This window comes from Ricinus communis, chromosome 1 (genome assembly GCF_019578655.1).
Source record: "Ricinus communis isolate WT05 ecotype wild-type chromosome 1, ASM1957865v1, whole genome shotgun sequence".
Classification (NCBI taxonomy): Eukaryota; Viridiplantae; Streptophyta; class Magnoliopsida; order Malpighiales; family Euphorbiaceae; genus Ricinus; species Ricinus communis.
This window is the reverse complement of record NC_063256.1, coordinates 2,547,478-2,571,969: the sequence shown is the minus strand read 5'-3', so window position 1 is coordinate 2,571,969 and position 24,492 is coordinate 2,547,478. Positions and strand designations below refer to the sequence as shown.

Below are 24,492 nucleotides of genomic sequence, written 5' to 3'. Positions count from 1 at the left end.
AGAAAGAGGAATTATTTGAAAAACAAAAGGTGACTCACATGTATTTCCATCGCAGCTACAGCTTGTGAGCTACACAAGTACTAAAAGAAGTAAAAAACAGAAAAAAAGAAAGTGCTTGAATCCTTATGTGACATTAAAAGCGTGCATGTGACTGGGCCTGGTGGGGTGTGACATCAGCGTCAGAGAGCCACGTCAGAGATCAAACGTAGGCCGTCGATTAGTTGGCAAAATGAACGATGATGCGTGTTATGCGGTAGGCTGAGAAAAAGACGTATGACGGGAGGGATCTGACGTGGTGGCCTCCTCTTTTTCTTTCTTTCTTTTATTTTTCTTATGAAAAAGAAAATATATCTTTTTATTCGTAAGGGTTAACCAGACGAGACGAGGCGAGGCATCGTTACCGACAAGATGACGTGTCTTGCAGGCACATAGTTTAGCTACGCAACATAATTGGGTCCCAGTTTGACGTGGACCTGAAGCGAAAATGTAATAAAAGATCGGATCCCCAATTTTTGTTTAAATTATTATTATTTTATTCTTTTTCGCCCATTCTGGATCCGAATTGGTCAATGTGAACGCCTTACCTGACTCCGAAAATACCCCTGGAGTAATCGTGTATTCACGGATATTACACCTGGGTGCTGTACTATGCTACTACTAGCACTAAACTCCAGTTATGGAATGAACAAAGCAGAAGATTGGGCTTCTAGCTTAAGCAGGATTAAGCTACAGTAGCATCAATCTTGGGGGAAAACGATGTCTGGCCCAGAGAAAAATCCAATTTCCCAGTACGGTCTGGCACTGGCCGAGATGATGTCCATGGTTGCCTTGCCTAACAGCTTGAGACTGCGAGCCCAAATTTCATGACAGTTGCTTGAAGAAAAAGAGACCATATTGTTGTTTAAAGGAACATTTCACTCTGCATTTCAGATTTGGAAAGAAGCCTATATATATTGGATCAACTGGCAACAATTCTTCATACTTTTTTTATTGTCGTTGGCTGGATAAGGCTGCACAAAAATTATCTAAACCAAACCATAGACACCCTAGAGCGGATATATATATATATATATTCTCTACTGAAAGAACATATAGATTAATCAAAGATCAAGAAACAAAAACATAAAAGATTAATCAAGATAAAGTGACTTCCTAATATAACTCTTCTTACTCGTAGAAGAAATTATGAATTAGAGAATATACATAGCCGCAAGTCACTGTATATAGATAACATTTTAGATCAAATTAATGTAACAATTTCTCACTTGCTAATCTTTTAGGTAAGGAAATGACCATGAAAACCGCTTCTTTCTCCTACATATGTGCTCTGCTCAGAATAGCCAAAGAGAATGTTATCTGCATCCGCTTCACTTCATCAACATCCACGTGTCAGTTACTATGTATAACAGCAAGTGATCACAAAAATTAACAATGATATAAATATATTTGCTTTTGGAACTGCTCTCCCTTCACCTCCTCCTTTTTTCAAATGACAGACCAGTTTTGATCCTGTACAGAGCAGCAAACAGAGAGGAACCCACTTTAGTAAGAAAAAATGACGAAGCTCCGCTTACCATCAAAACCTGCGGTTTTGTTCCGGCAGTTACCAGTATTTTGCATAATGATGATGGCAATGCTAAATAGTTTAAGTCACTCCAAGTGTGAATTTGAGGCAATCTTCAACTTTGGTGACTCCAATTCTGATACCGGAGGCTTTTGGGCAGCATTTCCAGCGCAGTCAGGTCCTTTTGGCATGACCTACTTCAAGAAACCGTCTGGTCGGGCTTCTGATGGCAGGCTAATTGTTGATTTCTTAGGTAAAACCTTTGATCATTTTCCCACCGACACTTCTTTTACTTTACTTTCAACATGTTTAAGAAATAGTTTATTTTTCTTTACTTTTATAATTATCTTTAAGAGATAATTCTTTCCATTAACAAATGGTTTTAAATCGTTTTGGAAGTGAGTTTGAATCACTTTAGATTGATTACTCTTCCTCATCTTTTATAGAGAAGACAAGTCTGATTTTGACAGGACCATTGTTCTTGTTTTGGCAATATCCTATCAGAAGACAAAAAGCCAAGCTGTAAAAGGTTGGAGTCCCTAATAATGTATGATACACATCAATTTTAAATAGAGAGTCCTTATCTAGATGTGTGCTTACCTTTTCTTCAATCAGGATCACAATGTAGTAGAAATACTCCCTATCAGCTTTTTTCGTTCCTGAAAATTGAAATCCTGAAACTCCACCACTCTTCAGTAACGTTAACTTTACTATGGTTATAAAGTCTGTGATGATTAATTATCTCATGATGGAAAGATTACTACTAAATTGGCAGCTCAAGCTCTTGGATTTCCATTCCTGAGTCCATACCTGCAATCAATTGGATCTGATTACAGACATGGGGCCAACTATGCAACATTGGCCTCTACTGTGCTCATGCCGAACACTTCACTGTTTGTTAGTGGTCTCAGCCCTTTTTTCCTTGCCATACAGCTTAACCAAATGAAGGAATTCAAAGTTAAAGTCGAAGAATTTCATTCCACTAATGAAAGAGGTATCATAATAATGAACATCTTTGTTCTTTTTGTTGTTGTTTACGAAGTTCACCAGCTAATAATGTTATTGTTCCTGATAGAAGCTAACCATACCGCTGTTGCTCAGGATCGAGTACTCTTCCATCCCCACATATTTTCAAAAGATCTATCTACACATTATTTATTGGTCAGAATGATTTCACTTCTAATTTAGCAGCTGTTGGTATAAGTGGAGTCAAGCAGTATCTTCCTCAAGTAGTTTCACAAATTGCTGGCACTATAAAAGTGAGTCAGTAGCTTTACCAAGTGATTAGGCTGTTGAATTCATTTTGTTATTAGTGCTGAGGCTGATGAATTAAATTTCAAAGGAGCTATATGGATTAGGAGGGCGTACATTTCTGGTGCTGAATCTTGCACCAGTAGGCTGTTATCCTTCACTGCTGGTAGGTCATCCTCGCAGCAGCGACCTCGACGCCTTTGGTTGCTTAATCTCTTACAACAACGCAGTGATGGACTACAATAACATGTTGAAACAGACACTAACCGAAACAAGAAAGACACTTCCAAATGCTTCCCTTGTATATATAGACATCCATGCTGTTCTGCTAGACCTGTTCCAGCATCCCACTTCTCATGGTATGGCTGTATTATCTGACGCAATATTCTTGATTCTATAAGCCTGAATTTCTTTGAATTTGCTAATAATTATTTGGCATTTGTTCCGGAGCAGGGCTTAAATACGGTATTAAAGCATGTTGTGGACATGGAGGAGGTGCCTACAACTTTGATTCTCAAGTTTATTGTGGAAATACTAAAGTTATCAATGGAAGTAAAGTAACAGCTGCAGCTTGTGATGATCCCTACAATTATGTAAGTTGGGATGGAATCCATGCAACAGAAGCAGCAAACAAAATTATTGCAATGGCCATCCTCAGTGGCTCTTATTCTGACCCCCCTTTCTCCTTCCAGCACTGTCGCCTCCACCCTATCCATTGATGGGATTCATATTAATTTCAGAAGCAACAAGGGAATGTTAGTATGCCCTAATTTTAGGAATTAATAACAAACAGAGAATATTAGCTTATTAATACCTTTTCTCTGGGATTCTGTTTCTAGTTAAAGATCATCTGTCAATCTCAGAACATTGGCTATCTTTAATTATAAGACTGCAGTTATTGAAATTCTGACAAAAGATTCAAAGATCGCTCTAACTTCTTGAAAGAGTATAATTTATACTATTTTGTTAACCTAGTACCGACCTAATTATCCTCTCATTTTTCATGCCAATGATTACTACTGTCACAAAGGCCAAGTTGCTGTCTTCCCCAAACATTTTGGAATATGAATTATCAGTATCAGTATATACTCAAAAGGAGAATAAAATAGAAAAATTTGCTATAACTGTATAAATACATCAATTCTGGCAATCCAATAGTGACCATAGATGCAGCAATATGCATCAGATTACTAATAGTCCATGCATATATGGGGGGAAAAAAAGAAAAAGAAAAGAACAATAGATTGAGAAAGAAAAAATTTACTAAGAAACTTAATGAACTGCAACTCAAGGAATGTCCCCATGTTCAAGGGCAGGCTGAGTTCTTACCATTGAAGCAGAAGGCATTTTACTTTTCCCAATCCATTTCATATCAAAGGCCACCCCTTTCTCAGATTCTCCCTCCATTTCTGCAATCCTTTTACTTCTCAGCATTTTACAAGCAGTAGTCAAAATCACAACGACCAATATGATTCCAAAAAGTAAAATTCCAAATCCTATCACCCACCATTCCCAAGTCTTCTTCACCTTGCTTTCTGATAAAGATGGAACAACAAGAGAAAAATGTCCGTCGCTTTGTGCGAGGCAAGTATTACCTTCAGTTACGTTCCTAAATTGGACCGTGCCACCTTCACCAATTTTGACACATTTCAAATCTTCAGGATTGCCATCTTTCCTGACAATCTTGGAAAACTTGACTACAATGGAATCGCCCATGATGCTCAACTGAAGCATTTCACGACCTAATAGGCTTAAATTTGAAGCATCGTAAGCCATGAAACCAACAACAGGAGCAACTAAAGAATAACCAGGAACTTTATAGTAATGAGAAGACCGATTCCCCAAGTTCTGGTATACGATAGCTAATCTTTTCACAAATGGGAATGGAATAACTCCTGATGGGATATAAACGGAAGAGAAATTGGCTCCTCTTTGCCATAAACTACCACTCCTTGTTCTAAATACTGATGCTTTTATTCCGGAGAAATTTGAAGGGAGAGAAACATTTAATAACTTACCTGTATGTTGCCTTAATAATGCTTCCACTGCATAGTTGTAAATTGATGCGTCTAAAGACTCGGGATCATTGCTGCTTGAGCCATGAACCATGGACATTAACAAGAAGATGGTGTGGATAATGTGCAAGTTTCCTTTATACCCCATCAGATTATCACCAATTCACATGTTTAGTAAAGAATTCTTAAATCCATCCAAAGACTGGTAATATATAGAGAAGACTAACAGATGATAATAACTCCAAATAAAATTTGTTCAAAGAAGAAAAAAAAAGGAAATCGTTTCTTTGTCGGTATAAATATAAATAAGAAATGAGATCAATAAAGACTGATCTAGGTGTCTTTCCAAGAATCAAGATTTGGGACCAATGATGCAAAAATAGAAACCCAAGAAGTGGTCTGGTATTAGATGAAAGACAATGTCCGAGCAGGTAAACCAGAAACACCTTAGCAAAAGGGAGTAGTTTTGAAGAAAAAAGATGAAAGAATCTGACTTTTATTTTTATTGTTTATTTTCAAATGATACATGGGATCATACGATGCCATCAGAATTTCCTAAGAATAAGAGGGAACTAGGCTGTCATAAGAAAAGGTAAGAGAAAATACAGCAACAAGAATATGTGTCACAAGAGGGTGATGTACTTTGTTGGGGAGCCTATGTTAGACTGGCACCAAAAAAGAAGGGCTTCTTCTTAGTTGTACAATGGCTTTTTAACAGATTCCTAGTCACTAAAAAAGAAGGTTTTTGGTATGAAAAAACAGTGCCAAGCTGCCAAGGAGGCATTAGGAAGTTAAGTGCAGTGTCCCATAACTTTCAAAAATAGATGAAATAAAGTTGGGTATTATATGAAAAGGTAAAAGTGAAGTTGGGAAAGTTCCCCTACTCCATCTCTATGCATTCCATGTCTCTGTCTATGTATAATAAATAACAATTTTTCTTTGTATATATTTATAGGACTACAATGCAATTGATAACCTCTTTTTTCATGTGGCTTATTTTTTTTTAAGATATCGCGACTGATTTGAGGCGGACCATATATAGCAGTATAATTATTTTTTTTTAAAGATATAGTAATTGATCTGAGGCGGACCATATATAGCAGTATAATTATTTTTTTTTCTATATATGTTAATATAATTATTGATGAGCAGATTGCAGTTCAAATTAATGTTAGAATTTCTCCATCGGGCTTTTATTATGTAGAGTTATATGTGAATGATGATGTATTTGGTACTAAAAGAAAATATGAAGTGCATATATAGTTATATATAAATTAGTTGTTTACATCGTTATTATTATTTCAATTATAAAATTAAGTTAATAGATACAATTTAATAATAAAATTTATATTTAATACTAATTTATAATATTTTATAAACAAAAACTAATTATTTTTAAATATTTTTAACTTTTTAAAATTTTAAAATTTTATTAGTACAATAATATAAAAATTATCTTAAAATATTATAAGGCTTAATACTATAATAGATATTACTAAAAAATTATTATATAATTAAATATAATATTAAAAATATAATTTAAAATGTTATTTTTTAAAATTGAAATTATCATTTAATTAAAAAAATTTAGATATATATATATATATATGTTATTTCTATGTCTATCATATGGGATTATTATTAGTTATCTAATAGTAAAAGTAAATTTTACTTTTTTATAGAGACAAAATGACTATAAAATTTCCAGAATTTATAAAAATAGGTCCACAGAGCCGAATGAAAGATTATAAGATCCTGTGGGTACATCAATGGGCCTGTCAAATGGGGCTTGGTTGAAGAGTTCATTATGTTTTTCCATTTCTCTTAAATAATTGGAACGCTTAACATAGGCCACATTCTATATGAGTACACAAAGGGTTCATCTACGAGGTCCTTTTTGGCAATACCATGAGCCACCCACTAGCAATATTACGAGTTTTAGGACTAAACAATTATATCAGAAAATCAAATTTAAATGTTTTTTCTGTGTTACAATTGAATTTAATATTTGGGCCACCATTTTTTTATTTTTTCTTAGATTAGCTCATTAATTGTTTTAGTTATATAAAATACTAACGATAACTATTTGTATAACTTAAGAGTATACACCCGGGAACACAGGATTGAAACTGGGACTATGGGCAGGCGATATATGAGAGAAAGAAAGCGCGCCTCAAACGTGGATTGCAGATAGGGAATCGACCAATCAAATTTAACCGAACAACCACGTGGCATCAGCTAAATGAGAGTCAGAAACTCCGCACAAAAATATCATCACTGGATAAATAAACTAACACTCAAAAAATTAAAATTAATACTTTTTCAGAAAAATAAAAATAAAAATAAACATAAAACAAACAAGAACACTCGGAAGATCAAAGTCCAAGGACAGAGGATAGGAGTAGAGCGTTCGGGCAGCCACACATCAATATCCAAATGGCAGCGACGGTTTATGCGGCGGCAGCTACTTCTTCTATGGCGACAACCACCGCCACTTTGATTCCGACTGTCAACAGAACTACCCGTTGCTCTGCTTTGCCTTACCTGCCACCTCGCTTGTCATCCAACTCCCTCCGCCCTTCCATCAAACAAGTCTCAGGTACTGTGACTTATTTCTTTTCTTTTTATTTACATTAATGTAAGACAAACTAAGTAAATCCCACTTGTACATTTTTGTAGAAATTGACCTTAATAAATGTTACAGCTCATATCAATTAGGAATAAAAACATTATCTTAAAAAAAAATAAAAAAAATTTCTGCAAGATTTGTTGGTTGGCCAACAAAGGAAAAGCATTAATCAGTTGCCTGAAGCACAGAAGTACCTTATCAGGATCAAAATTGTGGACTTTTTCTATTGTACTGTTGAGTTTCTCTCCTTGTTATTTATGTGGCATTGCTATCAATGAGTTCAATGGTGTCTAGTAAAAGTTGGGATTATTTACTTTATCATAGATGGCGAACACTTGTTTGTGATAAAGAAATGAGCTTGCATACAAAGTTTACTTGAACATTCTCAAATTGTATAAATGCGAGCCCCCTTTGTTTTTTCAACCAGCATCCCGCAGGGTTTCTCTCCTTCAGATTAGAGCCTCATCAGAAGAGTCTGCTCCAGTTGATGCTGGTGAGCTCTTCACAGACTTGAAGGCAAGGGTATGAATCAAAAGGCCTAGTGTTATTTTTACATAAAAGCTTTTCTCTTTATCATCTCTGATTATACAGTACTCGATTAATTTGCTTTGAATATTACTACTAGTGGGATGCACTCGAAAACAAGTCAACAGTTGTTCTCTATGGAGGTGGGGCAATAGTGGCTGTTTGGCTATCATCAATTGTTGTTGGAGCTATCAACTCAGTACCTTTGGTGGGTTAATTTTTTGAATGAAAATGATAAGGAAATGGCTATGCTTTTCAATAGGTGTCTAATATTCTGCTCCTTTACTTTATACCAGCTTCCCAAAATCATGGAGTTGGTCGGCCTTGGATATACAGGATGGTTTGTCTACAGATACCTTCTCTTCAAGGTAAGACTACATGAATGCTTGATCTGCTCTGAATGCAAAATATATTTTATTTATTTGGCTTCTACCTTCTCAAGATGGCTTCAATTTCAGATAGCATTAGATTACAGCTGATGATATTTATAATATAAAGTTCGTCAACCAATTGCTAACATAGCATATTTCACCTCCTCAGTCAAGCAGAAAGGAACTAGCCACAGATATTGAAGCACTGAAGAAGAAGATTGCTGGAAGTGAATAAATCCACATGATTAAGATGCAAAATTCTTCCCCTGTTGTGGATCTTTAATATCAGTACTCTGCACCCTTGCTGTAAGACATATTTGTATCTTGTATTGTAGATTAGGGACCTTGTATGAATCATGTTCCTCTTTTGTAATTTCCCAAGTTCGTTTTTGTAATAAGGATCAGCAATTTAATGTGTATGCTAAAAGTGGATAATTACAATCTTTGATTATATATGATCAAATGACTAAATACACCATATGCAGTTTACTCCCTTTCCGAACGTAACCGAAGCCAGCATTTTTTACAACCATTCTTTGTCCTTGTGTACATAACTGACTCACAGGGCAATTGACAGAGAAGGCCTTTTTCTTAAAATAAAAAAGATAATTATAATAATAATAACGTTCTTAAAACTCTTAACTAGTTTGTAATCTCGCTTGTCCATACTTCTAATTAGGATAATAATATAAGAGCTATAATGTTGCACCGCTATATCTCTCTGTGTGGTTTGAGGAATCTGTTTAATCTTATGCGAAACCAACAAAAGAAATATAAACGCCTTTTTAAGTTAGTGGTTGGGATATTAAAAGCAAATATTTAATTTAATATATATTACTTCATGAAAATTGATAAATCTTAAAGAAAGAAATATCTTATTAAATTAAAGAAAAAAAATAAAAAAGAGAAACGTAAAAAATCATTTTTATTACCCTTTGTAATTAGAAAGCCGACATATTACCGAGCTAAAAAAATCAACAATAATCGTGGGCCATTTCCTTTAATGGGCCCAATAGCAATACCGTTTGACAAAGAAGAATCTGAGAATTAAGGACTCCGAGCATTGCATGATGCAGATACAACACAGCCAATTAATTAATAGTAAGAAAAGTAAATTAAGGCAGCACTCAGCTAAATGGCCCTTAAAAAAGTTGCATTAACTGGTCAAACCAAGAAAACCCCTCCCCAGGATCCAACCGCGCATTTACATTTCCCTACATATTGCCCAGGAACAAACGGATAACTTCTAACTTGTTCATATCCTTCAAACCAGAACTAGCTCGGTGCCCAGTGTCTACTTATTACATTTCATAAGTTAAAAGTTGAAACTGAAAGCAAAAAGGGTTAGAACTTAAAGAGCAGAAAGCTTCGACTCAGTGCCTGATAGTGAGCTCAGCTCTAAGATGTAGGACGCCATTTATGAAGTAAAGACTATCGTCAGCCATGAAAGATGTCCACGGTATAGCAAATAAGTTTCTGTAGCCAACTGCCTTGCCCCCAGTGAATGTGTAGTTCCCTTTGTACTTGCTAACAAATTCCTCCGTTGGCTTTGCCCTGGCAGCAAATTCATAATCCACAGCAAAGCTCACATTTCCTTTCTCTTGCATCCCTAAAAACAATCCAAAACAATGGAATGAACTTTGCTGGTCCATGTTGCAATGCGCTGACAAGAAAAATCCTTGTCCGCCCAGGTGAAATGCCTGAGAATAGACACGTCCCGATGGGAACAGATTTGCACATTCTTCCCGCTTTAAATCCAGATACACCACACACTGCTGCCTAGGAAGTTCAAATTCTACCACCTTAACAGGACGATACTTGTATGCACGCTCCACAAAACGACGATTTAAGGATGCAGACTCTTCTGCAGCCAGGGACCGTTGACGGTGTGGGGCCTCAGCCTTAAAAAAGAGAGCCTCAAGCACAAGCTTGGATGCAACATCATGATCAAAGTCGCTGCATGTTAGAACCTTCTTAAGCTTCCGGCAAGTCATGTAAGGGAAGCGAATGAAACGTGCTAGGCGTGCACCCAAGACTTCACGGCGCTCCTCCAGTTTTGGGTACTGCGTCCTGGCCCACTTCAAAACAAAGTCATAAACAGCGTCTTCTGAGGCAACCTGCAGGTCATCACTAGACAAGATTGCCTCAATTCCAGCCAGAGGCAAGGACATCACCTCTTCTTGATACCTGGTTTAATTTCAAACAATTAAACAAAGAGACATAAACTCAGGCCAATATACATATAAAAAAGAAAAAGAAAAGCTGAAAATTTGTTTTTGCAGCTATTGGCATATATGTCCTTTTAAGAAACTGCAGCTAGTTGAACATGTATTATAGATAGGACCGCCTAAATTTTCCAGTATTAATGGACCATTCCCTCACAAGTATGGAAAACTAAATGAGACCAGACACACAAGTATAAAGAAATTCAAACACAAAGAAAAACAAGAAGAAAGAAACAGTCGAATCTTACTTGGTCATATCCCTATAACGAGATGCAAGGTATTGCTTTGCAGCATCAGTCAACGGTTGGACTGCTTCTGCCATTAAGACACTAGAGGGAAGCTCTAGATACAACAAAGCAGACTCTGGTGTCATAGACATGTTACGCAGTTGTCTGCTGCAATACCTCATGCATGAAGCAACCTCAAATTTGTCAGCAGCCATCAGCACATCAAGCAAGCCAGGAGCTGTATTTGTGGATAAGCTATTGCTGTACATAAAATTCAGAAGCTCCATCAGGGCCGCTTCCTCTGTTCCAAATTTTTTTGGAGAAGTTAGTACTTTTAAATATTTCCTAACCAAAAATAAGGAAGACATTAAAATAGTTGGGCAGTGATTTTTGAATATACCAGAGGCATTAATCCGTAGGGTCACATGCCGTTGCTCTGACTCCCTCATTCCATTTGAGAAGAGCTGCCCCAAAAAAAATATTTAAGAACTATAATGCAATCCAGCAATTTCATCAAGACATTGACAATGACTGGCAAAAATAGAACCTTCACCTTGTAGAAAAATGGACTTTTAGCAGCTAAAATAGGAGAACTGATGTGTAATGTTTTAACTCTCACAACTGTAGAACAATCCATGCTCCAGGTTGACTCATTACCATCTACAGCTTCATCACCTGTAACAGTGCCAGGCACACTCAATTGATCCAAAATATTTTGGAGAAAACAGAACAACAAATTATGACTGCATGTTTATTATCGCAACAATGATTTTCAATATCTATACTGACTATAGTATTTCTTATTAATCTATATGAAATAACATCATGGTTATTGAACGCAGTACGCGGATAGAAATGTTAAAAGTTAATGACACGGAATTCTAAGTCTAAACTTAAAAATCATAATGCTGCTTGAAATAATATAACATGAAAGTCCTGAGAACTCAAATTTCACAAAGTGTATCAAATAGCTTCTTCTAATAAGGTGGGCAATGGACCAATCAGCTTCTCAGTTTCTCCCCAAGAAAATAGGCTACAGAATAGCCATTAGCCAATACATCTGCATCTGCATTCTATTATAGTCCGCTCACAACAATAAAAATAAAAATAACTTCAGAAGGCAGATCGAACTTGTAATATTGACTTCATTAAATAATCTCCAAAATAGTTTTGGAAGGGCTACGACCGATTTACATCCTTTTTCAAAATACTTGCCGCTGGATTTCTTTATAATCTTGTTCAGATAATATTGGCCTCATCGAGTGATAACATCGTTTATTATGAAAAGAAAAAAATGATAATATCGTTACAGATAGACAGGTGTCATCAGTCCTCCAAAAACAGAACAGGCATGCACATAGAAAATATTCAATGCAAGAACTACATAAGAGTTTTTAGCAGTAAAGTACCAGAAGGTGGCTCTTCAATCATTGCCACTGCATCCTCATCTTGATTTTCACAACCCACACAATCTTCCATATCAGGTTGATTTAAAATTTGCTCCTCGGCACCGGCAGAGACTTCGACAGCTGAAAGCACATTATGAACAATAACCAAAAATCAGCACGACCTCAAATAGATACTAGAACTAAAGCTACATCCTATGTATCAGAAGAAAAAAATATACATCCATTTAAATGGACAGTGTTGTGAGTCAGGAAATCAGTAAAATTACTGCCACAAAAGAAGAGATTATATGCTAGAGAAATTGCAATGTGAAATTGTACCAAATAACATTAACGTGTGTAAAGGTGAAACCGCATATGGTACGAGGTCCAAAGAGCATATGCATGAGCACATAGCAACAGATTAAGATTTTTACCTTTATAATTTCCTCACTCCCCTCTATTTTACCTAAGATGGGCTAAGAGATAAAATTTCATCTGTTCAACAATCTCACAAAACATTACATTGTACAGACAGCAAGAGTTAGCTCATCCCAGCTCAACAGAAAGTAACTCCTACTACTTGAAGTTATCTTTGTACTGTCCCGGTTCAACATTTAACTTTATGGGACAATCACCATTTACCCTTGGTAATAAAGAAAGCTTGAAGGAGATTCAATGGCATAGTTCATTATCATCTTAAATGTCAACCTACGTAAAACCTCAAAAAAAAAAAAAAAAAGCAATTCTGGTGAAACAATTGAGTAATTCGATTTTTCTCAACAACCCACAAACTAAGATAGCAACTTTATATTCGTAGGACAGCTGATAATATGCATAACAGAAGCATTAGATTAATTTTGCAATTAAGCCATGGGCAAGACGCTGTTTTAGATTTCTTAAATTTTTCCCAGCATCCAAACAAAGAGCAATAGATTACCAAAACAGCTGGGAAAAAATAATATTCAACACAAAGCCTAGAATTTCAAGGTAAACAAAGAAAACCGAAAACAAAAAGAAGAAAAAGGTTGGGAATTTAAAAAGAAGGAAAAGCACAAACCATTATCTTTCTTGATATCTTCTCTCCTCCTCTTACGGTGCCTAGCCCAATCAGCAATACTATTACATCCCTCACCATCACATCTATTGTCAGGGGACTCATCCATGATTTCGATCCGGAGAAGGCGGTCGGAGAAATTACTATCATTAAAAGCGAACCCGAAGTCTCCATCTGAAGAAGATGCTCCACGGGAATAGACCGACTCCATTTCCGTTCTAGGGTCGAATAGATCCGAATTTGATCCTCTCATTAACTCTCTTCAAAAATCAGAAACAAATAAAGATGCAAAACTGAAAATTGAAACCCTAATTTTCGTTTTAGGGTAGCCTCGCGGTTTCTCGAAGGAAGGGAGAATTGTGACGGGCTACAATCTCTGTGCAACAGAAAATTAATAAATTTATAAAGGAAATATTTTTAAGATACTAACAGTTTTGCTTACAAATTGGGGTATATTAAGATATCAGCCCTGTCATTTCTTTCCAATTCAATTGAAAGTGCAGTCAGTTCTCGTAGTTTGGTCGTTTTTTGTTTTGTTTGTTGTCGTTTCTGTTTTTGTGGAATTGATTCCCTATTTTTGAGTTTAATTATTTTGTTAAGCTGATTCTAATTTTTGACCAACTCAACGGAAGAACCAATTATAAGAATTTGAAGGCAATGCCAAGTAGATCATATCAAGATAGGCACTAGACTCAGATGAAGAGGCATCTCAACTATCAAACTTTTGACGGCTCAAGTCTACAAAACAAACTTTTATCTATTCGGAAAATTAATTAAATAACAAATTGTTATTAATCGGTGTATTGCATATTGTTTTGTGATTTTAATTATAAAATTTTAATTACATTTTTAATTTTTAATATTTTAAAAAATTAAAATAAATATATTTTAATATTTTAAAATTTAATAATATATAATATAATAATATTTTTAAAACTATTTATTAATTAAGTATTATATATCATCGATATTACTAATTTTTATATTATACTTTAAAAAATAAAAATTATTATATAATCTAAACATTAATTTTATTGATAAAATATAATATTAAAAATATTATTTGAGATATTATTTTTAAAATTAAAATTATCATCTAATTAAAAAATTAATTTATTAATTGATCTAATTATTTATTATTTATTTAAATAGAATCAGTATCATATTTAATATTAAATCTAATTTATTAATTAATATAATAATTAAATATAATTAATATAGATTTTTTAGAATTAGAATAATTATTTAACTAAAAATATAATTTATTCATCTATAAATTAATAAAAATTATAAAAATATATATAAATTTAAATATAACGTGCAAAAAAAAAATTAAGTATATGTATCAAAATAAAATCTTTATGTATCAAAATGTAAATATATATAATATTTGATATCTAATTTAAGTGGTAAAAGTGTTTGCTTTTAAAAGATGAAAGTCTTGAATATCGGTCTCCACTTATATATTATTTAAAGAAAATATAAATATATATATCAAATATATATATATATTAAATTAAGTTATTAATTCCGGTATAAAGAAAAGCATAAAATAAATAGTGAAAATCAGATTAGCAAAGATTTACTACAATGAGAGACTCAGGCGTTTGAGTTTTGATGAGATTTTATTAAAAAGAAAACAAAGACAAAAGAGAATCCGGTTGATAGTAGGAAGGACGCGGGGAGTAGCAGCAGACTTATCAAGCGACGGCCGTGGTCGGTGCTCTACGGTACGGTGGTGGTGGTGGTGGTGGTGGTGGTGGCGGCGGCGGTGGCGGGTGAAGGAAACGAGGCAGTTTGGTTTAACTAGATTTTTATCATCTAAAAAAAGTACTCTTTTTTTTTTTTTTTTTCCCTTCTGTCAACTTTTCAAACAAAAATAACTATAAAAATGTTGTCGGTTGACCAGAACATTAAACTGCCTATTATATATTAGTTGGAATTTTATGTGGCCTCACCCACCATATTTTGTTTTTTATTAAAAAAAGCAGACATTTCTCATCTGAATCTCAATCATGGCGTGCATGAGGGACTAGAAACAAAGAGATAATAATTGATTGTATTATGGTGTTATATTTTTTATCAGTGGTCACCTATTTCATGTGAAAAACATGATATATGAAAAGAGAAATTAAATATTAATACGAGACAAAACAAAATTAGGTGAAATACATACTATTAAAAAAAGCTATTCCAACTAAGATTTATTCGAAATTAATGTTAGAAATTAAGGAAAAGATAATTTTATTTAAAAATAGCAATTGTGTAGAGAAGGAAGGTTGAAGAGTTCATAGAGAGCTATGGGTCAATTTGAGTTCAAGATATTGGGAAAGCGTGTTTCGTTATTTATTTATTCTCGCCTGTCATATTCTTTCTGTGCGAGTGCGACCGTTTCATGTGTTGACGTAATTGGGCCACACTCTGGATTTTGGATTTGGGCTCATATTGTATGGCCTCTAATTTTATTTGGGCTATTAAATATTATTTCTTTTTAGTCATTATGGTTCCCCAAGGGCTAATTGTTTACTTGTCTTAGAAAAAACATCATTGCTAAACAAATTCACTCATTACATTAATATGGAAAGATGAACATCACTGCCATCTCTGTCTTGATTGGATTCTCATCAAAGTCTTTTTTAACACCATTTTCTAGCAAAAAAACACTTCCGAAAAGCTAACCTGGAATTTCACATGTTATAATTTTTAAATAATTTTATAAGATATGAACTGTGTTAGAGAGCGCAAGTAATAATTATAATAAATAATAGCAAATTAGCACTACACCACCAAAAATATAACATATATTATGTATATATGCCAACGAATAAATCCCTGTATGCTTCTTCTATCCCGCGACCAATTATCTGCACTCATGAAGAACTGAGGAAAAATAATAAATAAATTTACACATGTTAATAAAGAGTAAGAATAATAAAATGGAGAAAAAGAGAGAAGTCAAATAAACAGGAGGAGCTCCCTTCAATCCAATTAAGGAAAGGGGAAGGGAAACACGTCTCCCAGGTCATGCAAACCCTTAAGCTGCGCAAAAATGTGTTAGTTTCCAACTGCAACCCATAGGTATCCATGAACTAGCAGACCTGCTATGCCCTCTTTCAGAGTCCTCATTTTGGACCAAAAGGAGCTCCGCATATATATATATATATATATATATATAAAATTATATCGACCAACTAATTAAAATGGTTACTAATTAAGAAAATGCATAAGGTAAGTGATGAGGAACAAAAGGGTTAGCTTAGCTTTATATAAAAGAAAGGGAAACCCTGGTAGGTGGAAAAGGATGGCCCATTGGTTAACATGCGATACGATGAAGAAAATAAATAAAATAAATAAAAGGGGAGGCAGTGAAGTGAAGGAAATCTTTGGGTATGGATCTTCTCTGTAAACGAGGGGAGGGAGATGATTTAAGATTGTGATCATAATAATAGTAGAATAAAAGTGGAAACAAGAGGTTGGTTTCTGGAAAACAGTGAGCCATAATGGAGGGCCACTGGGCATCCTTAATTGTTTCTGAAAGAAAGGGCTATAAAAGGAATATATGTGGTTGACGTTAGTGTTATCCCTAACGGTCAGTTCTCTTTTCAAGATAATCTCCATTTTTAATTCTGGAAGTTTAAACTCTAATACTCTACTATGTGCCAATTCTTTTGTTTCAGAATTAATTACTTGGGAAAAGCTAGATTATCTGTTAGGTGATACAGAGATGCGTTCTCTGGAGGTTCAGTCAACCACTGCCATTCCATCTCTATGTGCCATAAATAATCATTTGAAACTTCTTTTTCCAGATTTTCCTTTTGTTGCTTAGGGAAAGACAACTGTGTAAGAATTTGAACAGTATTGGTTTTTATTTATTTATTTCAACTATAAAACTAATGAAGTCCATGTGTTTTTTTCTTAAAATTCAGTAAATGAGTAGATAATTTTCTTTTTTTCTTTAATCTTCTTGCGACTGAAGATTTGCTTGGAACATGTAATGCTTCCCCATATAAGGTAATGGGATGAATTAAAGAAAGAGTAAGACCCTCTAATCATGCCACCGTTAAAAGTATAGCTAAGGGATTTTCTTAAGAACCTATAGAATAATTATATGAATAGTGACATAACTTACACTTAATTTTATTTTAGTTATTAATCTTTTTTATTTTATTTTATTAAAATTATTTTATTTTAAGTTGAATAATAAATTAGTCACTTGTCTAAAATCTGGTGATTTATTCATCGAAAAAAAATAAAATCTCCTAAATCTTAGGACATCGAATTTCTAATGCTATAAAATGAAATCTCTAATTCTAAAGTTTTGAAGCGAAGTATTCAATTCTAATTTTTAAAAATCAATTTCAATGGACTAGCATCCTAAACAATTAAGAGAAAATGCTCTCATATACTATACATACTCGTTATTTTACAATTAGCATTTATATTTAATTAATTTAGTGGTTAGACACTCGTTCAATATTGAAGTCTTTACACCAAATAGGAACTAATAGTACATTCTCAAATAGACATGTGGACATATAAGAAACATAAAGAAAATAATATCTTAAATACAGACAAATGCAAAAGTATTACTAATTTAATGGTTCGACACTCTTTCATTTTTTATTTTTTACTTTCTTTTCTTCTTGATTATTAATATTATTATTATTATTTTGAAAATAATATTTTGATGAAAATAAATAAAAAAAGTAATTAATATTAATTAATTAAGCTAAAAAAAGAAAATATTATTGTAATAATAAAGAAAAAAAAGAATAGAAAATGAGAAAACAAAAAAGAATTACAGCCAAGATTTATTATTAAAGTCCAGTGGATTTTTGAAGTCTAAAGTTGTGTTTAATTTTTAATTAAGTTAAAAGTTTGGTTAAATAGTTTAATGACTAGTACAGTGACTTGTCAAATTTTTAAAATATATTTTAATCTAACATGGAATGCTTCAGATATATTATTATTCTAACGAATTAAATTATTAAATTTTAAATAATTGACTAATGCTAAAATACTAAAAGTTGTCTATTTGGCAGCAATAGATTTAAATTAATACATTAACTTGAAGAATCATAATTAGAGTAAGAGTAAGGCGGGGGAGAGAAATAAACTAATTACAGCAACTCCGAGGAGAGGCATGTACTATATATATTATCATATTCAGTAATCAATTAGCTAAAAGTGGCAGGAAAGAAACATGTAAATATAGGAGCTTCCTTCGCCCCAATACCAAAAAGAATATCAAAGGTAAACAGAGCTCCCAGCAGATGCTTACTCTTAGGCTGCGCATCACCATTGCCATTTGCCAACTACATAGAACTGACCTGCGCACCAAAGGGTATTCATGAACTAGCAGCCATGTCGCACCATCATCTCCTTTCAGAATCGGAGCTAGAAGAGAGCCCCCATGCACGCATGTAATTACCTCCAACACTAATTAAGGTTAATGCATAAAATACGTAAGAAAGAATGCATTACCAATACCAAGGCAAATTAATGCCATTAGGAATCTATTAGATGAATTAGTAATTACTTTACGTTCAATTATTCGTAATTAGCTCTAATTATTGGTGGCTTTTATTTTTTAGGGCACTAACCTGTGTAGGCCATGCCCGTCAAATTTAAGGTTCCAAATTATTTTTGTATTCGCTTTAACATTGGAACCATTTTATTGGTATATTCTTTTTCTGACAAAGAAAGTTGCAGTTACGTGATTGGTCAGCTATTTTAAAGTGCAGTGCATCTTAAGGTTCTTGTGGTGATTTATTATTATTATTATTATTATTTAGCTGATTTATATTCTATTCATCTTAACATTTTCTTTTGAGGAAAATTCTTTTTAACCTAATTTATAATTTTATGTTACACACTGAAATGAAAGGTGAAATGATTGAGCAGAACTTTGTAGGCATTTGATTCTGATTCAAAACTTTACTTTGGTAAAACTGAAATTGTTGTTGATATTTGAGGAGCATTTTCTCCCACATTGCTAAGTTAACAATGTGGAGGTACTTTCCAAGCCTATATAATATAGGCTTCACCTTGTTATTAAAGTATCCCAAAATAAGAGAAAAACATTAGAGAGTTAAGCAATTATTTTTCTCCTATTATAAAGAGAGAATTTTAATGTTTTCTCCTTTATAAATAGAGAGTTTGTAACTCCTATTATTTTTTCTTATAATAAAATTCTTCTATCATTACCCGTGGTTTTTACCCTAATTTGTTTAGGGGTTTTCCACGTATATCTGTGTGTTCTATTGTGTATTTTGTCTTTCTTTATCTTTATTTTCTCAAATTATTACCGTGATTTTGCTCTATCAGTTCATATTTTTCTACAATTGGTATCGGAGCACTGGTTGGTAAGAAATTCCTTAAAATTCTGTGATTGCATTTCACCGATCTTTTACAGGGAGTTTGAGGTTTTCTTTGGTGCAAAAGAGCTTGTGTGGAGTAGTAAGAATACTTACAATCTAGGGAAGGTTCATCTAAGGAGATTGGTATTTAAGAGGTCCGGCCAGGACCCTCCGCCTTTCCCGGGAACTTACCTAGTGAGTTGTGTTCATTATCGCGGTTCATTTTACAAGCTAAAACGCACCGTTTGTGATAGAAGCAATGGCGGCAAAATTTGAGATTGAAAAGTTCAACGAGAGTAATTTCTCAACGTGGAAATTAAAGATAAAGGCCGTATTGAGAAAAGACAATTGTCTTGCATGCTATCGCTGAACGACCGACAACACTCACAGATGATAATAAGTGGAACGAGATGGATGGGAATGCTATTGCAAACCTTCATCTAGCACTTGCAGATGGGATCTTGTCCAGCATAGAAGAAAAGAAAACGGCAAAGAAGATTTGGGACCACCTCACTAGACTGTACGAGGCCAAGTCATTACACAATAAAATTTTCCTTAAGAGGAAACTTTACACCTTGAGAATGTCAGAATCTACTTCAGTGACAGAGCATCTTAATGTCTTGAATACTCTATTTTCTCAACTCATATCGTTGGGCTATAAAATAGAGTCACAAGAACGTGCAGAACTTCTACTCCAAAGTCTACCTGATTCGTATGATCAACTCATCATCAGTTTGACAAATAATGCTGTTACCGAAATTCTAGTCTTTGATGATATAGCAGCCGCTATTCTTAAAGAAGAAAATCGGCGAAGAAACAAGGAAGACAAGCAGGCAAGTTCACAACAAGTGGAAGCCTTGATGGTGATGAGAGGGAGATCAACAGAACGTGGTCCAAGTGGGAGCCACAATCATGGTAGATCAAAATCAAAGAGTAAGAAGAATTATAAATGCTACAATTGTGGTAAGAAAGGTCACCTGAAGAAGGATTGTTGGAGTTTAAAGAATTCCAATCCTCGAGGGAATGTGGCATGCACTTGGATGATGGAAATGTATTATCTTGTGAAGCGGCAATATCAACCGAAAGCGGGAAGAGATTTCACGATGTATGGCTTCTTGACTCGGGGAGCAACTTATCACATGACCTCTCAAGAGAGTGGTTCCATCATTATGAACCTATCTTAGGAGGATCTGTGTATAGTTGTGAAGATAATACCTTAAAGATTATAGGCATTAGAACTATCAGTTGAAGATGCAGTCGCACTATTCAAGGAGTGCGACATGTGGAAGGTCCGAAGAAGAATTTGTTATCTCTGGGACAGCTGGATGATCTTAATTGCATTATCAAAGTTCAGAAAGGAATCATGAAGATTAGCCGAGGAGCGCTTGTAATTATGAAAGGAGAAAAAATTGTTGCTAATTTGTATATGTTTTGGAGAGACTGAAGCGTGAAGCATCTGTTGCTTCAAGTAGTTCAAGCGAGAGATCTGCAATGGTGTGGCATCAGAAGCTTGGACATATGTCTGAACAAGGCATTAAGATTCTTGCTGAGAAAAATCTACTTCCTGGTCTCACAAAGGTGTCATTACCCTTTTGTGAGTATTGCATAACAAGCAAGCAGCATCGACTACAATTCAATACATCCAATTCTAGAAGCAAGGATGTTCTAGAATTAGTTCACTCTGATGTATGGCAAGCACCGGTTTCATCACTAGGAGGAGCTAAGTACTTTGTGTCCTTCATCGATGATTACTCAAGGAGATGTTGGGTGTATCCAATCAAGAGCAAGGGAGATGTATTTGTAATTTTCAAAACTTACAAAGCGCGGGTTGAACTTGATTCAGGCAATAAGATCAAGTGTTTAAGGACAGATAATGGAGGAGAATACACAAGTCATGAATTTAATAGCTTTTGCAAGCAAGAAGGCATCAAGAGAGCTCACTACGGCATACACTCCTCAACAAAATGGAGTGGCGGAAGCGGATGAACGAACTCTGTTAGAAAGAACTAGAGCATTGTTGGGAGCTCGCAGGCCTAAATAAGGCATTTCGGGTCGAGGCGATTAACACTTTGTTATGTGATTAACCGGTCTCCATCTACAAAGAATTGATCAAAAGACACCGATGGAGATGTGGGCTGGGAAGCCAGTTGATTATTCAAACCTCCATATATTTGGAAGTCCTGTGTATGTGATGTATAATATCCAAGAAACTACAAAGCTGGATCCAAAATCTAGGAAGTGTTTGTTCTTGGGATATGCTGATGGTATGAAGGGGTATCGCCTGTGGGATCCCACTGCCCACAAGGTTATAATCAGCAGGGATGTAATCTTCCTAGAAGATAAATTGAAGGGAGAAGATGATAGCAATTCAGAAGAAAATTCGGAGACTACAACTATACAGGGTGGAAAGAAAGTCTACGGAAGAAGATTCTTCCAAGTAGCACCAGAGCACGAAGAGGAAGAACCAGTCGAGTTTGAAGAGTCAGCCGAAGTTGAAGAGTCAGAACTTGGAAAGGGAAAACGTATAAAATTTACACCAACCTTGCATAAAGATTATGATATAGGCAGCAATGCCGACATCGCCTTCTAATCGAGGGAAGGAGAGCCATCAACTCTCCAAGAAGCAATGAGCGCCCGGATGCATCTCGTTGGATGGCGAATGCAAGAAGAGATGGAAGCTCTACATAAGAACAAGACTTGGGAGCTTGTGCCACTACCACAAGGAAGAAAGGCCATTGGCAACAAATGGGTCTTTAAGATCAAAAGAAATAGTGATGATCAAGTGGAGCGGTTTCGTGCAAGAATGGTGGTGAAAGGATATGCTCAGAAGGAGGGGATTGACTTCAACGAAATATTTTCCCCTGTGGTTCGATTAACAACTGTTCGAGTAGTCTTGGCGATGTGTGCTACATTTGACTTACATCTAGAGCAGCTAGATGTGAAAACAGCTTTTCTCCATGGAGATCTTAAGGAAGAAATTTATATGCTCCAGCCAGAAGGTTTTGAAGAAAAAGGAAAGCGGAACTTGGTTTGTAGGTTGAACAAATCTCTATACGGTTTAAAGCAGGCGCCGAGGTGTTGGTATAAGAGATTTGATTCCTTTATCATGAGCCTTGGATATAACGGACTTAATGCAGACCATTGTGCATATTTCAAGAGGTTTGGTAAAAGTGATTTTGTTATCTTATCATTGTATGTAGATGACATGTTGGTAGCGAGCCCCAACAAAGATCATATTGAAGAACTAAAGGCACAGTTGGCTAGGGAATTTGAAATGAAGGACTTGGGACCAAAGTAAACAAGATTCTAGGGATGCAAATTCACCGAGACGTGAAACAATAGGAAGATTTAGCTTTCTCGGAAAATTATTTGAAGAAGGTCTTTTGACGCTTCAATATGCAAGATTGTAAGTCAATTTCTACCCCACTTCCCCGTTAGTTTCAAATTATCCTCCAAAGATGAGTCCTAGCAGTGAAGAAGGAAGGATGGAAATGTCTCGAGTACCGTATGCATCAGTGGGGAGTTTAATGTTCGCGATGATTTGTACAGGACCGGACATTGCACATGCAGTGGGAGTAGTAAGTCGGTACATGGCGAATCCGGTAGAGAGCATTGGAATGTCATAAAGAGGATTCTAAGATATGTTAAGGGAACCTCGGATGTTGCATTATGTTATGGAGGATCGGACTTTATTATCGGGAGGATATGTTGACTCGGATTATGCAGTGATCTTGATAAAAGCAAATCTACTACAGGGTATGTGTTCACACTTCGTGAGTGGGTATCAAACCGCAGTTGTGGCGACATCAACAATGTAAGGAATATGTAGCAGCTACATAAGCTAGTAAGGAAGCAGTATGGTTGAAAATGATGATGGAGGAACTCGGGCACGAACAAGAGCATATTCCTCTGTTCTGTGACAGTCAGAGTGCCTTGCATCTCGCAAGGAATCCAGCTTTTCATTCAAAGTCAAAGCACATACGAGTCCAGTATCACTTCGTTCGTGAAAGAGTGGAAGAGGGCACTGTGGATATGCAGAAAATTCATACTAAAGACAACCTAGCATATTTTTTGACGAAGGCAGTTAACACTGATAAATTTATTTGGTGTCAATCCTCTAGTGGCCTGATAAAAGTATAAGCAGCATGGAAAGGCAAGGAAGAAAGAACGGTGTGAAGATCTGATTGATCCTCAATCAAATCTTCAAGTGGGAGATTGTTGATATTTGAGCAGCATTTTCTCCCACATTGCTAAGTTAACAATGTGGAGGTACTTTCCAAGCCTATATAATAGAGGCCTCACCTTGTTATTAAAGTATCCCAAAATAAGAGAAAAATATTAGAGAGTTAAGCAATTATTTTTCTCCTATTATAAAGAGAGAATTTTAGTGTTTTCTCCTTTATAAATAGAGAGTTTGTAACTCCTATTATTTTTTCTTATAGTAAAATTCTTCTATCATTGCCCGTGGTTTTTACCTTAATTTGGTTAGGGGTTTTCCACGTATATCTGTGTGTTCTATTGTGTATTTTGTCTTTCTTTATCTTTATTTTCTCAAATTATTAGCTGTGATTTTGCTCTATCAGGTTCATATTTTTCTACAATTGTCGTGGAGAATAAATGACCAATTTCAAGATTGCCATCTTTTAATTAATTTTCTTTATTTCTTCTCGGCTTTAATTAAAATACTATATGTATTAAAAGAGCATCTGACTCAAATTCTGCACAAAGGAAAAAAAACATATGCTAATTTGGAGAGTACAAGGGTCTACCCACTAGATTCCATTGCTTGCTTAGACCCATACAATTTATATAGGGTTTTCAATCATAAATTCTAATGAAAATAAAGGGACCAAAATGATTAAAATATGCTTGCTTTTCTCGAAT

General features: G+C 34.9%; 4 protein-coding genes and 1 long non-coding RNA gene across 5 annotated transcripts; 2 read left to right on the top strand and 3 right to left on the bottom strand.

The window, feature by feature from the left end:
• Positions 1 to 1,130: 1,130 nt before the first annotated feature.
• On the bottom strand, positions 1,131 to 1,749 carry LOC112537541. Its single transcript, XR_003081288.2, has 2 exons — positions 1,608 to 1,749; positions 1,131 to 1,509 (listed from the first exon to the last, which is right to left on the bottom strand). It is a non-coding gene; the product is annotated as an uncharacterized LOC112537541 (long non-coding RNA).
• On the top strand, positions 1,503 to 3,730 carry LOC8286720 (GDSL esterase/lipase At4g01130). The gene is made up of 5 exons (XM_002511908.4): positions 1,503 to 1,817; positions 2,340 to 2,558; positions 2,666 to 2,823; positions 2,907 to 3,174; positions 3,269 to 3,730. The coding sequence occupies exons 1-5, from the start codon at positions 1,556 to 1,558 to the stop codon at positions 3,532 to 3,534; spliced, it is 1,173 nt and encodes a 390-aa protein (XP_002511954.1). The 5' UTR covers positions 1,503 to 1,555; the 3' UTR covers positions 3,535 to 3,730.
• A 182-nt stretch (positions 3,731 to 3,912) lies between these two features.
• Positions 3,913 to 6,141, bottom strand: LOC8286719. The gene has a single exon (XM_002511907.4). It carries the CDS (start codon positions 4,976 to 4,978, stop codon positions 4,103 to 4,105), a length of 876 nt encoding a protein of 291 aa, XP_002511953.2. The 5' UTR covers positions 4,979 to 6,141; the 3' UTR covers positions 3,913 to 4,102.
• Positions 6,142 to 7,145: 1,004 nt separating this feature from the next.
• Positions 7,146 to 8,810, top strand: LOC8286718 (protein CURVATURE THYLAKOID 1A, chloroplastic). The gene is made up of 5 exons (XM_002511906.4): positions 7,146 to 7,429; positions 7,887 to 7,981; positions 8,085 to 8,192; positions 8,281 to 8,352; positions 8,525 to 8,810. Exons 1-5 carry the CDS (start codon positions 7,267 to 7,269, stop codon positions 8,588 to 8,590), a joined length of 504 nt encoding a protein of 167 aa, XP_002511952.1. The 5' UTR covers positions 7,146 to 7,266; the 3' UTR covers positions 8,591 to 8,810.
• A 681-nt stretch (positions 8,811 to 9,491) lies between these two features.
• On the bottom strand, positions 9,492 to 13,948 carry LOC8286717 (BTB/POZ domain-containing protein POB1). Its single transcript, XM_002511905.4, has 6 exons — positions 13,253 to 13,948; positions 12,217 to 12,336; positions 11,361 to 11,482; positions 11,208 to 11,271; positions 10,829 to 11,108; positions 9,492 to 10,542 (listed from the first exon to the last, which is right to left on the bottom strand). Exons 1-6 carry the CDS (start codon positions 13,500 to 13,502, stop codon positions 9,729 to 9,731), a joined length of 1,650 nt encoding a protein of 549 aa, XP_002511951.1. The 5' UTR covers positions 13,503 to 13,948; the 3' UTR covers positions 9,492 to 9,728.
• Positions 13,949 to 24,492: the final 10,544 nt, after the last annotated feature.

Bases quoted from the DNA above. Each gene is read 5' to 3' on its own strand.
- LOC8286717 (XM_002511905.4), bottom strand. From the start codon at position 13,502: ATGAGAGGATCAAATTCGGATCTATTCGACCCTAGAACGGAAATGGAG. The intron at 11,272-11,360 runs GTGAAGGTTCTA...TTTTTGGGGCAG, and splicing joins AAAGTCCATTTTTCTACAAG to CTCTTCTCAAATGGAATGAG. The intron at 10,543-10,828 runs GTAAGATTCGAC...AAATTAAACCAG, and splicing joins CGTTATAGGGATATGACCAA to GTATCAAGAAGAGGTGATGT.
- LOC8286718 (XM_002511906.4), top strand. From the start codon at position 7,267: ATGGCAGCGACGGTTTATGCGGCGGCAGCTACTTCTTCTATGGCGACA. The intron at 7,430-7,886 runs GTACTGTGACTT...TTTTTCAACCAG, and splicing joins TTCCATCAAACAAGTCTCAG to CATCCCGCAGGGTTTCTCTC. The intron at 8,353-8,524 runs GTAAGACTACAT...TCACCTCCTCAG, and splicing joins ACAGATACCTTCTCTTCAAG to TCAAGCAGAAAGGAACTAGC.
- LOC8286720 (XM_002511908.4), top strand. From the start codon at position 1,556: ATGACGAAGCTCCGCTTACCATCAAAACCTGCGGTTTTGTTCCGGCAG. The intron at 2,559-2,665 runs GTATCATAATAA...GCTGTTGCTCAG, and splicing joins TCATTCCACTAATGAAAGAG to GATCGAGTACTCTTCCATCC. The intron at 3,175-3,268 runs GTATGGCTGTAT...GTTCCGGAGCAG, and splicing joins CCAGCATCCCACTTCTCATG to GGCTTAAATACGGTATTAAA.
- LOC8286719 (XM_002511907.4), bottom strand. From the start codon at position 4,978: ATGGGGTATAAAGGAAACTTGCACATTATCCACACCATCTTCTTGTTA.